Source organism: Oncorhynchus masou, chromosome 33 (assembly GCF_036934945.1).
Source record: "Oncorhynchus masou masou isolate Uvic2021 chromosome 33, UVic_Omas_1.1, whole genome shotgun sequence".
In the NCBI taxonomy this organism is placed as follows: Eukaryota; Metazoa; Chordata; class Actinopteri; order Salmoniformes; family Salmonidae; genus Oncorhynchus; species Oncorhynchus masou.
The window spans coordinates 25,660,288-25,674,098 of record NC_088244.1 but is presented as its reverse complement, the minus strand read 5'-3'; the positions used below and the strand labels follow the sequence as shown (position 1 = coordinate 25,674,098).

The following is a 13,811-nucleotide window of genomic DNA, read 5'->3' as shown; positions in this document are numbered from 1 at the left end:
AACTGTGAGAGAGCAGAGTATAAAGAGATAGATGTCCTAAAATGTTCTCTCAATTCCTGCCAAACCTGAACTCCGTAAACACATATTTAAACAAAAACTACGGTTTAAGGTTATAAATTGTTAAGTGTACTATCATTTTTATATTCACTTAAAAGTATGGTAATATTTTTGCACTTTAAAGTATGTTAGTAACGTTTTATCAATTATCTTGACTTCCACTTGGCCATGGTTTTCTGGCTAGAAAAATATGCTTTTTACCTAATCATAACCCGAAAAATATTATCTGCAGGGGTGTTAAATTGCTACACTGTTTAGGTTTTCAAATACAGAGAATGAAGAGTGAAGCAAGACCACAATGCTTTTTATATAGGGGATGTTCGCACTATTCAGTTTGAGAGAACCTGCAAACTGGGTGTGGGTGACATCGGAAGCATCCGATAGAAACATTTGAGATTTATATCTAGAAGCAAATATTTTTTTAACATAATAGTATATCTCACCCAAGTCTTGCATTATCCACTTGTACATGTAGCCTTTGATATGCACCATTCCAATGGCATCCTTAGGAAAATAAAAACAGTGGATAAGCAGTTGAGCTGACTGTTTTCCCGGAGTATGCTTATATACAGTCGTCTTGCTCAAGGTTTAAATACATTCTTGACTTGACTTCTGTATTTACACTTTTGATGGCTTTCTACGCCTATCTAAAAGGAAATTTAACCAGACACGTTTTTTCAACATGGTTCTCTCTCTTGGGAGAGAACATTCATTGAATGTTGCATAGTTTGCTATAAACAGCTAGCATCCCTGGAATCTTGCCACTCACTTACTGTACTTCTGTAACTGGGAAGTACAGTTTGTTCAGAACCAATCAGACATTCTGAATCAGCAATTTTACATAACAAGGCTTGCATTAGCCTTCTCAACCAAACCACAAAAAAAGGAAACAAAGGGGGTGACATATACATATAGGGCAGGTAATCAAGGAGGTGATGGAATCCAGGTGAATGCCATAATGCGCGTAATGATGGTGACAGGTGTGCGCCATAACGAGCAGCCTGGTGACCTAGACGCCGGAGAGCGAGCATACTTGACAGTACCCCCTTCCTGTTGCGTTCGGCTCCAGCCGCAGGACGCCAACCACAGGGACGATCCCGGGGAACAGGAGCGGACTGGTCGCCTCCGCCAAGGCGCAGAAACCTGACAAACCGGCTGAGGCGTGAGAGCCTGGCGATCCGGCTGAGGCGTGAGAGCCTGGCGATCCGGCTGAGGCGTGAGAGCCTGGCGATCCGGCTGAGGCGTGAGAGCCTGGCGATCCGGCTGAGGCGTGAGAGCCTGGCGATCCGGCTGAGGCGTGAGAGCCTGGCGATCCGGCTGAGGCGTGAGAGCCTGGCGATCCGGCTGAGGCGTGAGAGCCTGGCGATCCGGCTGAGGCGTGAGAGCCTGGCGATCCGGCTGAGGCGTGAGAGCCTGGCGAGCCGGCTGAGGCGTGAGAGCCTGGCGATCCGGCTGAGGCGTGAGAGCCTGGCGATCCGGCTGAGGCGTGAGAGCCTGGCGAGCCGGCGGAGTCAAGGAAGCCTGGCGATCTGGCTGAGGTATGAAGGCCTGTAGCGGCTCCCGGATCCAACGTCATTCCACCTGACACAAAAAAGAAAAACACTCCCTGATGCTTCCCGTAGGTGAGATGTTATTCTGTAACGATGTGCGCTGAGAGTCGGGAAGCAAGTTCAGGGAGTGAGTGTTTTAATAAATAAACCAACCATAATACAAAATAAGAACAACGCAGGCATGACAGAAACAGTGACCCCTGGGGAAGGAACCAAAGGGAGTGACATTTATAGGGCAGGTAATCAAAGAGGTGATGGAGTCCAGGTGAGTGTCATAAAGCGCGTAACGATGGTGAAAGGTGTGCGCCATAATGAGTAGCCTGGTGACCTAGAGGCCGGAGAGGGAGCACACGTGACAGTCATTAATTTGTACGTCTTTTGTGTGGTCTTAATCGCACAATTTTACATCTAGCTATGATGTTTAGTGCAGTATTTTAAGTAAAATAATTTGCCCCTGGCATTGCCCTCTGGACTGATTTGAGAACTTGTCTACAACTTATTTATTAGCAAGCTGCCAAACTACTGTAAATAAAGCACAAGCTTCATTCTGTTTATCTGTGCCAAAACTCAGTAGCTAGCAAAATGTAATCTCTGTGTTTGTCAATAAAGCTAGCTAGTAGCTAGCAGGCATGCTACATTAGCTAAATCAAATCAAATCACATTTTATTGGTCACATACATATATTTAGCAGATGTTATTGCTGGTGTAACGAAATAGATGTGTTCCTAGCTCCAACAGTGCAGTATTATCTAACAATACATTCAAATCTCAAATGAAAGGAATGGAATTAAGAAATATCTAAATATTAGGACGAGCAATGTCAGAGTTGCATTGACTAGAATACAGTAAAATACAGTATGTAAACATTATTCAAGTGTCCAGTGTTCCATTATTAAAGTGACCAGTAATCCCATGTCTATGTACATAGGGCAGAAGCGTGGCTATTTAATAGTCTGATGGCTGTGAGAGAGAGACTGAAAAACAGATTATTGGTCTCATCTTTGATGCAACTGTACTGACCTCACCTTCAGTGGGGTGAACAGCCTATAGCTCGGATGATTGTTGTCCTTGATGATCGTTTTGACCTTCCTGTGACATTGGGTGCTGTCGGTGCCCTAGAGAGCAGGTTCTGTGCCCCCGGTGATGCGTTGGGCAGACCGCACCACTCTCTGGAGAGCCCTGCTGTTGCGTGCAATGCAGTTGCCGTACCAGGCGGTGATACAGCCTGACAGGGTGCTCTCAATAGTGCATCTGTAAAAGTTTGTGAGGGGCCAAGCTGATTTTCTTGAGCCACTGTCTCTGAGGGTGGACCATTTCAGTTTGTCAGTGATGTGGAGGCCAAGGAACTTGAAGCTTTTCACCTTCTCCAAAGTGGTCCTGTCGATGTGAATAGGGGTGTGCTCTCTCTGCTGTTTACTGAAGTCCACGATCAGCTCCTTCGTTTTGTTGACATTTAGGGAGAGGTTCTTTTCCTGTCACACCTCCGCCAGGGCCCTCACCTTCTCTCTGTAGGCTGTCTCATCATTGCTGGTAATCAGGCCTGTCATCTGCAAACTTGATGAATGAATTGAAGGCGTGCATGGCCACGCAGTCATGGGTGAACAGGGAGTACAGGAAGGGGCTGAGCACACACCCACGTGGGGCCTGTGTTGAGGATCAGCGGAGTGGAGGTGTACTTCCGGCGCCGACAGAGATGGCCGCCTCGTTTCGCGTTCCTAGGAAACTATGCAGTTTTTTGTTTTTTTACGTGTTATTTCTTACATTAGTACCCCAGGTCATCTTAGGTTTCATTACATACAGTCGAGAAGAACTACTGTATATAAGATCAGCGTCAACTCACCATCAGTACGACCAAGAATATGTTTTTCGCGACGCGGATCCTGTGTTCTGCCTTAAAAACAGGACAACGGAATGGATCGCATGCAGCGACTCAAAAAAACGACTCAGAAAAAGAGGGAAACGAGGCGGTCTTCTGGTCAGACTACGGAGACGGGCACATCGTGCCCCACTTCCTAGCATTCTTGCCAATGTCCAGTCTCTTGACAACAAGGTTGATGAAATCCGAGCAAGGGTAGCATTCCAGAGGGACATCAGAGACTAACGTTCTGTGCTTCACGGAAACATGGCTCACTGGAGAGACGCTATCCGAAGCGGTGCAGCCAACGGGTTTCTCCATGCATCGCGCCGACAGAAACAAACACCTTTCTGGTAAGAAGAGGGGTGGGGGTGTATGCCTTATGGCTAACGAGGCATGGTGCGATGAAAGAAACATACAGGAACTCAAATCCTTCTGTTCACCCGATTTAGAATTCCTCACAATCAAATGTAGACCGCATTATCTACCAAGAGAATTCTCTTTGATTATAAATCACAGCCGTATATATCCCCCCCAAGCAGACACATCGATGGCTCTGAACTAACTTTATTTAACTCTTTGCAAACTGGAAACCATTTATCCGGAGGCTGCATTCATTGTTGCTGGGGATTTTAACAAGGCTAATCTGAAAACAAGACTCCCTAAATTTTATCAGCATATCAATTGCGCAACCAGGGGCGGAAAAACCTTGGATCACTGTTACTCTAACTTCCGCGACGCATATAAGGCCCTGCCCCGCCCCCCTTTCGGAAAAGCTGACCACGACTCCATTTTGCTGATACCTGCCTACAGACAAAAACTAAAAAAAGAAGCTCCCACGCTGAGGTCTGTCCAACGCTGGTCCGACCAAGCTGACTCCACACTCCAAGACTGCTTCCATCACGTGGACTGGGACATGTTTCGTATTGCGTCAGATAACAACATTGACAAATACGCTGATTCGGTGTGCGAGTTCATTAGAGCGTGCGTTGAAGATGTCGTTCCCATAGCAACGATTAAAACATTCCCTAACCAGAAACCGTGGATTGATGGCAGCATTCACGTGAAACTGAAAGCGTGAGCCACTGCTTTCAATCAGGGCAAGGTGTCTGGTAACATGAATGAATACAAACAGTGCAGCTATTCCCTCCGTAAGGCTATCAAACAAGCTAAGCGTCAGTACAGAGACAAAGTAGAATCTCAATTCAACGGCTCAGACACAAGAGGCATGTGGCAGGGTCTACAGTCAATCACGGACTACAGGAAGAAATCCAGCCCAGTCACGGACCAGGATGTCTTGCTCCCAGGCAGACTAAATAACTTTTTTGCCCGCTTTGAGGACAATACAGTGCCACTGACACGGCCTGCAACGGAAACATGCGGTCTCTCCTTCACTGCAGCCGAGGTGAGTAAAACATTTAAACGTGTTAACCTTCTCAAGGCTGCAGGCCCAGACGCCATCCCCAGCCGCGCCCTCAGAGCATGCGCAGACCAGCTGGCTGGTGTGTTTACGGACATATTCAATCAATCCCTATACCAGTCTGCTGTTCCCACATGCTTCAAGAGGGCCACCATTGTTCCTGTTCCCAAGAAAGCTAAGGTAACTGAGCTAAACGACTACCGCCCCGTAGCACTCACTTCCGTCATCATGAAGTGCTTTGAGAGACTAGTCAAGGACCATATCACCTCCACCCTACCTGACACCCTAGACCCACTCCAATTTGCTTACCGCCCAAATAGGTCCACAGACGACGCAATCTCAACCACACTGCACACTGCCCTAACCCACCTGGACAAGAGGAATACCTATGTGAGAATGCTGTTCATCGACTACAGCTCGGCATTCAACACCATAGTACCCTCCAAGCTCGTCATCAAGCTCGAGACCCTGGGTCTCGACCTCACCCTGTGCAACTGGGTACTGGACTTCCTGACGGGCCGCCCCCAGGTGGTGAGGGTAGGTAACAACATCTCCTCCCCGCTGATCCTCAACACTGGGGCCCCACAAGGGTGCGTTCTGAGCCCTCTCCTGTACTCCCTGTTCACCCACGACTGCGTGGCCACGCACGCCTCCAACTCCATCATCAAGTTTGCGGACGACACAACAGTGGTAGGCTTGATTACCAACAACGACGAGACGGCCTACAGGGAGGAGGTGAGGGCCCTCGGAGTGTGGTGTCAGGAAAATAACCTCACACTCAACGTCAACAAAACTAAGGAGATGATTGTGGACTTCAGGAAACAGCAGAGGGAACACCCCCCTATCCACATCGATGGAACAGTAGTGACGAGGGTAGTAAGTTTTAAGTTCCTCGGTATACACATCACAGACAAACTGAATTGGTCCACCCACACAGACAGCATCGTGAAGAAGGCGCAGCAGCGCCTCTTCAACCTCAGGAGGCTGAAGAAATTCGGCTTGTCACCAAAAGCACACAAACTTCTACAGATGCACAATCGAGAGCATCCTGGTGGGCTGTATCACCGCCTGGTACGGCAACTGCTCCGCCCTCAACCGTAAGGCTCTCCAGAGGGTAGTGAGGTCTGCACAATGCATCACCGGGGGCAAACTACCTGCCCTCCAGGACACCTACACCACCCGATGTTACAGGAAGGCCATAAAGATCATCAAGAACAACCACCACCCGAGCCACTGCCTGTTCACCCCGCTATCATCCAGAAGGCGAGGTCAGTACAGGTGCATCAAAACTGGGACCGAGAGACTGAAAAACAGCTTCTATCTCAAGGCCATCAGACTGTTAAACAGCCACCACTAACATTGAGTGGCTGCTGCCAACACACTGACACTGACTCAACTCCAGCCACTTTAATAATCGGAATTGATGGGAAATTATGTAAATATATCACTAGCCACTTTAAACAATGCTACCTTATATAATGTTACTTACCCTACATTATTCATCTCATATGCATACGTATATACTGTACTCTATATCATCGACTGCATCCTTATGTAATACATGTATCACTAGCCACTTTAACTATGCCACTTTGTTTACATACTCATCTCATATGTATATACTGTACTCGATACCATCTACTGTATCTTGCCTATGCTGCTCTGTACCATCACTCATTCATATATCCTTATGTACATATTCTTTATCCCCTTACACTGTGTATAAGACAGTAGTTTAGGAATTGTTAGTTAGATTACTTGTTGGTTATTACTGCATTGTCGGAACTAGAAGCACAAGCATTTCGCTACACTCGCATTAACATCTGCTAACCATGTGTATGTGACAAATAAAATTTGATTTGATTTTGTTTCCTACCTTCACCAACTGGGGGCGGCCCGTCAGGAAGGCCAGGACCCAGTTGTACAGGGCAATGTTCAGACCCAGGGCTCTGAGCTTAATACTGAGCTTGGAGGTAATATGGTGTTGAAGGCTGAGCTGTACTCAATGAACATCATTCTTACATAGGTATTCCACTTGTCCAGATGGGATAGGGCAGTGTGCAGTGTGATGGCGATTGCATCGTCTGTGGATCTATTGGGGCGGTATGCAAATTGAAGTGGGTCTAGGGTGTCAGGTAAAGTGGAGGTGATATGATCCTTTACTTGCCTCTCAAAGCTCTTCATGATGACAGAAGTGAGTGCTATGGTGCCAAATGTAAATGTACAGTTTTGTCATTTAGCAGACGCTCTTATCCAGAGCAACTTACAGGAGCAAATAGAGTTAAGTGCCTCAAATCAAATTATATTGGTCACATACACATGGTCAGCAGATGTTATTGCGAGTATAGCGAAATGCTTGTGCTTCTAGCTCCGACAGTGCAGTAATATCTAACAAGTAATCTAATAATTCCACAACAACTACCTAACACACACAAATCTAAGTATAGAGATTCAATAAGAATATATACATAGAAATATATGGATTAGCAATGACCGAGCAGCATAGGTCAAGATACAAGAGATGGTATAAAATACAGGATATACATGTGATATGAGTAATGTAAGGTATGTAAACATTATTAAGGTGGCATTGTTTAAAGTGAGTAGTGATCCATTTATTAAAGTGGCCAGTGATTGAGTCTCAATGTAGGCAGCAGCCTCTGAGTTAGTGATTGCTGTTGGCCTTGAAATAGAAGCTGTTTTTCAATCTCTCGGTCCTTGCTTTGATGCACCTGTACTGATCTCACCTTCTGGATGGTAGCGGGGTGAACAAGCAATGGCTCGGTTGGTTGTTGTCCTTGATGATATTTTTTGCCTTCCTGTGGCATTGGGTTCTGTAGGTGTCCTGGAGGGCAGGTAGTTTGCCCTCGGTGATGCCGACAGGATGCTCTCAATTGTGCATCTGTAAAAGTTTGTGTGGGTTTTAGGTGTCAAGCCACATTTCTTCAGCCTCCTGAGACGCTGTTGCCCCTTCTTCACCACACTGTCTGTGTGGGTGGACCATTTCATTTTGTTCATTATTTGTACAATGAGTAACTTAAAACTTTCCACCTTCTCCACTGCTGTTCTGTCAATGTGGATAGGGGGGATGCTCCCTCTACTGTTTCCTGAAGTCCATGATCATCTCCCTTGTTTTGTTGACGTTGCGTGAGAGGTTGTTTCCTGACACCACACTCCAGAGTGCCCTCTACTCCTCCCTGTAGGCTGTCTCGTCGTTGTTGGTAATCAAGCCCACTACTGTTGTGTTGTCTGCAAACTTGATGATTGAGTTGGAGGCATGCATGGTCACGCAGTTATGGCTGAACAGGGTGTATAGGAGGGGGCTGAGCACACAGCCTTGTGGGGCCCTTGCTCAAGGGCACAGACAGATTTACCTAATTGGCTCTGGGATTTGACCCAGCGACATTTTGGTTACTGGCCCAACACCCTTAACCAGTAGGCTACCGTCCGGCCCAAATCATCTTATCAAGTCACTGGCGAGTGGCAAAGTGCTTCGGTGCCATAACAGCTTCCCTAAATTTCGCAAATGTACGTTTTAGAAGATAGTGACTTAATGACCAAAATTGTGCTATATACACTAGACTAATATTGATGCAATATTGGCCGTTTTCAACCAGATAAGTTTGTTTTTGAGTTCAGCTGCCCGGTAAACAGAATGAGAAGATCAAATAGTATGCATCTTTTTCATTAAGGGGGAATGAAAGAGCTTTTGGCTCACTGACCGACCGGCACAGCATAACAAACAACGTTAAAATCACATTCCCAACTGCCTTGCACACTGGTAGACAAAAGGACCATTCACAGATATTGACTTTGGTGCAACTACTTATGAGCTAGGATGCAGCAATCAACTAAGTTAGTTATATTATTTAAGTCAAAAAGCATTTTTTGTTAAAAGCCTCTATTTCCAGAACCAGTTATTTGCCCATATTTTCAAAGATGGTTTCAGTTTGACTGTCTCAATTAAAATACAGTATTATCTGTGGATTCAAGTTTGTCAGAATGTGGGTGCGTTTTGTTGCTGAATGCACTCACTGAAACGTCTTTGTAGAGATGACCAGGGTCATATTCAATGTCATTGGAGTTGAAGTAGTCATTGGCAGCAGCCAGGAGAGTCATCTCTGGGATGGAGAAAACATCCATGAACTGCTTCATCACAGGACCCTGTAAGATAATGTTAGCTCAACGGGATAGAAGACAAAGCAGAGCCCCCAAAAAAAATAAAAAAATCCAACATTTCTTTTAATGAATTTTTTGCAGATATTGGACATACATTTTAGAGAGCAATTTCCATCGGGAAGAGATCATTAATGCAAGTCTTTTACGCGGGCTTTTAACCATTATTTTATCTTTAAAGAATGGAAATGTGGCAACAATTGCAGCAAATTCCACAGATTTTCAAACATACCGTGCATTCAGAAAGTATTCAGACCCAGTGGCTTTTTCACATTTAGTTACATCACAACCGTATTCTAAAATTTATTAAATTGACGTTTTCTCTCTTCAATCTACACACAATACCCCATAATGACAAAGCAAAACTGCTTTATACACTGCTCAAAAAAATAAAGGGAACACTAAAATAACACATCCTAGATCTGAACTAATAAAATATTTTTATTAAATACTTTTTTCTTTACATAGTTGAATGTGCTGACAACAAAATCACACAAAAATGATCAATGGAAATCAAATGTATCAACCCATGGAGGTCTGGATTTGGAGTCACACTCAAAATTAAAGTGGAAAACCACACTACAGGCTGATCCAACGTTGATGTAATGTCCTAAAAACAAGTCAAAATGAGGCTCAGTAGTGTGTGTGGCCTTCACGTGCCTGTATGACCTCCCTACAACGCCTGGGCATGCTCCTGATGAGGTGGCGGATGGTCTCCTGAGGGATCTCCTCCCAGACCTGGACTAAAGCATCCGCCAAGTCCTGGACAGTCTGTGGTGCAACGTGGCATTGGTGGACGGTGCGAGACATGATGTCCCAGATGTGCTCAATTGGATTCAGGTCTGGGGAACGGGCGGGCCAGTCCATAGCATCAATGCCTTCCGCTTGCAGGAACTGCTGACACACTCCAGCAACATGAGGTCTAGCATTGTCTTGCATTAGGAGGAACCCAGGGCCAACCACAACAGCATATGGTCTCACAAGGGGTCTGAGGATCTAATCTCGGTACCTAATGGCAGTCAGGCTACCTCTGGCGAGCACATTGAGGGCTGTGCGGCCCACCAAAGAAATGCCACCCCACACCATGACTGACCCACCGCCAAACCGGTCATGCTAGAGGATGTTGCAGGCAGCAGAACGTTCTCCACAGCGTCTCCAGACTGTCACGTCTGTCACATGTGCTCAGTGTGAACCTGCTTTCATCTGTGAAGAGCACAGGGCGCCAGTGGCGAATTTGCCAATCTTGGTGTTCTCTGGCAAATGCCAAACATCATGCACAGTGTTTGGCTGTAAGCACAACCCCCACCTGTGGACGTCGGGCCCTCATACCATCCTCATGGAGTTTCTGACCGTTTGAGCAGACACATGCACATTTGTGGCCTGCTGGAGGTCATTTTGCAGGGCTCTGGCAGTGCTCCTCCTGCTCCTCCTTGCACAAAGGCGGAGGTAGCGGTCCTGCTGCTGGGTTGTTGCCCTCCTACGGCCTCCTCCACATCTCCTGATGTACTGGCCTGTCTCCTGGTAGCGTCTCCATGCTCTGGACACTACACTGACAGACACAGCAAACCTTCTTGCCACAGCTCGCATTGATGTTCCATCCTGGATGAGCTGCACTACCTGAGCCACTTGTGTGGGTTGTAGACTCCGTCTCATGCTACCACTAGAGTGAAAGCACCGCCAGCATTCAAAAGTGACCAAAACATCAGCCGGGAAGCATAGGAATTGAGAAGTGGTCTGGAGTCACCACCTTCAGAACCACTCCTTTATTGGGGGTGTCTTGCTAATTGCCTATAATTTTCACCTGTTGTCTATACCATTTGCACAACAGCATGTGAAATGTATTGTCAATCAGTGTTGCTTCCTAAGTGGATAGTTTGATTTCACAGAAGTGTGATTGACTTGGAGTTACATTGTGTTGTTTAAGTGTTCCCTTTATTTTTTTGAGCAGTGTATAAATGTTTGCAAAATGAACAACAAAAATACCTTATTTACATAAGTATTTAGACCATTTGCAATGAGACTTGAAATTGAGCTCAGGTGCATCCTGTTTCCATTTCTTCAACTTGATTGGAGTCCACCTGTGGTAAATTCAATTGATTGGACATGATTTGGAAAGGCAAACATCTGTCTATATTAAGTCCCACAGATGACAGTGCATATGACAGTGCATGTCAGTGCAAAAACCAAGCCATGAGGTCCGTAGAGCTCCGAGACAGGATTGTGTTGACGCACAGATCCGGGGAAGGGTACCAAAACATTTCTGCAGCATTGAAGGTCCCCAAGAACAAGGTCTGCCAAAATGAGCAATCAGGGGAGAAGGGCCTTGGTCAGGAAGGTGACCAAGAATCAGATGGTCACTCTGACAGAGCTCAAGAGTTCCTCTGTGGAGATGGGAGAACCTTCCAGAAGGACAATCATCTCTGCAGCACTCCAACAATCAGGCCTTTATGGTAGAGTGGCAAGACGGAAGCTACTCCTCAGTAAAAGGCACATGACAGCCCGCTTCTAGTTTACCAAAAGTTTACCACCGTAAGACTCTCAGACCATGAGAAACAAGATTCTCTGGTCTGATGAAACCAAGATTGAACTCTTTGGCCTGAATGCCCAGCCTCACGTCTGGAGAAAACCTGGCACCATCCCTACGGTGAAGCATGATGGTGGCTGCATCATGCTGTGGGGATGTTTTTCAGCGGCAGGGACTGGGAGACTAGTCAGGATCGAGGGAAAGATGAACGGAGCAAAGTACAGAGAGATCCTTGATGAAAACCTACTCCAAAGTGCTCAAGACCTCAGACTGGGGCAAAGGCAAAGATTCAGCTTCCAACAGGACACCGACCCTAAGCACACAGCCAAGACAACGCAGGAGTGGCTACGGGACAAGTCTCTGAATGTCCTTGAGTGGCTCAGCCAGAGCCCAGACTTGAACCCAATTAAACATCTCTGGGGAGACCTGAAAATAGCTGTGCAGCGCCGCTCCCCATCCAACCTGAGAGCTTGAGAGGATCTGCAAAGAAGAATGGGAGAAACTCCCCAAATACAGGTGTGCCAAGCTTGTAGCGTCAAACCCAAGAAGACTCAAGGCTGTAATCGCTGCCAAGGGTGCTTAAACAAAGTACTGAGTAAATGGTCTGAATACTTATGTACATTTGATATTTCCATTTTTTATTTTTAATAAATTTGCAAACATTCTTTGTCATTATGTGATATTGTGGTTAAATTGATGAGGGGGAAAAAACTATTTAATCCATTTTATAATAAGGCTGTAATGTAACAAAATGTAGAAAATGTGAAGGGATCTGAATACTTTCTGAATACACTGTATATTCTATTTTAGAGTCTCCGGTCCTTATTTTTCAGTTAACCTTTTCATACGAGTTCCAAATATCTCTAACGGTCACCCCAGTGTGAGTTGTTTTATGCACGTGATGTCAGAATTCACTCACAGTTCCAAAATATGATTATTACGCAACAGGACAGTTCACACGTGCTTCCTGCTAATTGTCTGTTTCAACTTGTCAATTTCAAATTATTTTCTAGCAAGTTTTATTTCCTAACAACAGTTTGAATTGAGCTGTGTTCCGCCTCCTCATTAATTCACATAGAAGTAGCTCATTTCAGCGTTGCAGTCAATTTATGTATGAGGCTTTACTGAGCCGGACAAACTTCTCTCTTCGAGAGCCCACGCACTTCACCAATGTTTGCGCAGATCAAGTATGCAGACATTTGCGCAGTCTTGCACAAATTGGAACATGTTGGTTTTCCTTACACTTAATAACTTTGGAGATGGGTTTCTATCAAAGTTCCTTATTTTCTGTATATCATGTTGTCGTTTCTACTGTAGGCACATACATATTGTATGTATGTATCTATGTATGGGGCATAATGTACTTACAGTTTTATTCACAGTACCGGTGACAAATAATGCATTCCGATTATTGCATTGATTGTAATGGACACCTATGATGTGTGTAAAATACTTTTTTGAAGGTTGAACTGTTTATAATGAGCTAATGCTAAGCTATTTGCCAGCTATGTATGGCGCCATGTTTGTTGACATTATACAATGCATTCTGGGTGTCACCTAAACGTCTGTCAGACCAAAGACGTTATAATGAGGTGAAGGAATGGTTCACTCATCTTTCAGGTAAACTTCCGGAAGTGAATGAAGGGAAGTGAATGAACGTAGACAACACACCCCCTTCAACATGCATACTATAAACAGACCAAACTCATATTGTCTCCTTGTATTATCTTTGGTTAAATAATAATTGCTATTAGATCATTTATAATGTAGTTTCTGTCAGCCGAGAGTTATAAAAATATGACCTGTTACGTCAATCTTTCCTCACTTAGCGCTAGAAAAATGCAGCCTACATTTTCCAGTTTGGATGTTTGTGTTATGCTGTAGCTACTTCTGTGAATGTCTGAACATTGCATCCAAAAATAAACTGGTCACATTCTGGATGTAAATTTGTAAGGACTGTGTTTTTTTTCACAGAAACATTTTGCACAATGTGGCCAGCTCAAATGCTGATTCATTCGAAACTGGACGTTAAAAATAAGCATTCAGGGACCGCTGTAGAATGATCACACTCGTTTGTTGGTAAGTGTGAAAAGGTTACGGTAGAAGAATGTAAGTAATGACCTTTCCATAGAAGCCACTGACTTCCTCAAGAGGGACATGGTTAGTTCCACCGTAGAGCTCCAAAACCTCCTCATCTGGGACAGGATTCAGACCCCTGTGGGAATCAAC

General features: G+C 45.2%; 1 protein-coding gene across 3 annotated transcripts in view; it reads right to left on the bottom strand.

Annotated features, from left to right (window-relative positions):
* Positions 1-13,811, bottom strand: part of LOC135528120 (5'-nucleotidase domain-containing protein 2-like) — a 29,956-nt gene that overhangs the window by 8,120 nt on the left and 8,025 nt on the right. For all 3 annotated transcript variants that reach the window (XR_010453506.1, XR_010453507.1, XM_064956955.1), the window contains exons 5-7: positions 13,704-13,797; positions 8,918-9,046; positions 501-561 (exon numbers count right to left, since the gene is read on the bottom strand). Coding sequence is in view for 1 of the 3 variants with exons in the window: in XM_064956955.1 (XP_064813027.1) it covers positions 501-561; positions 8,918-9,046; positions 13,704-13,797 (284 nt within the window). In the remaining 2 variants the exon portion in view is untranslated. The remainder of the gene's footprint in view (positions 1-500; positions 562-8,917; positions 9,047-13,703; positions 13,798-13,811) is intronic.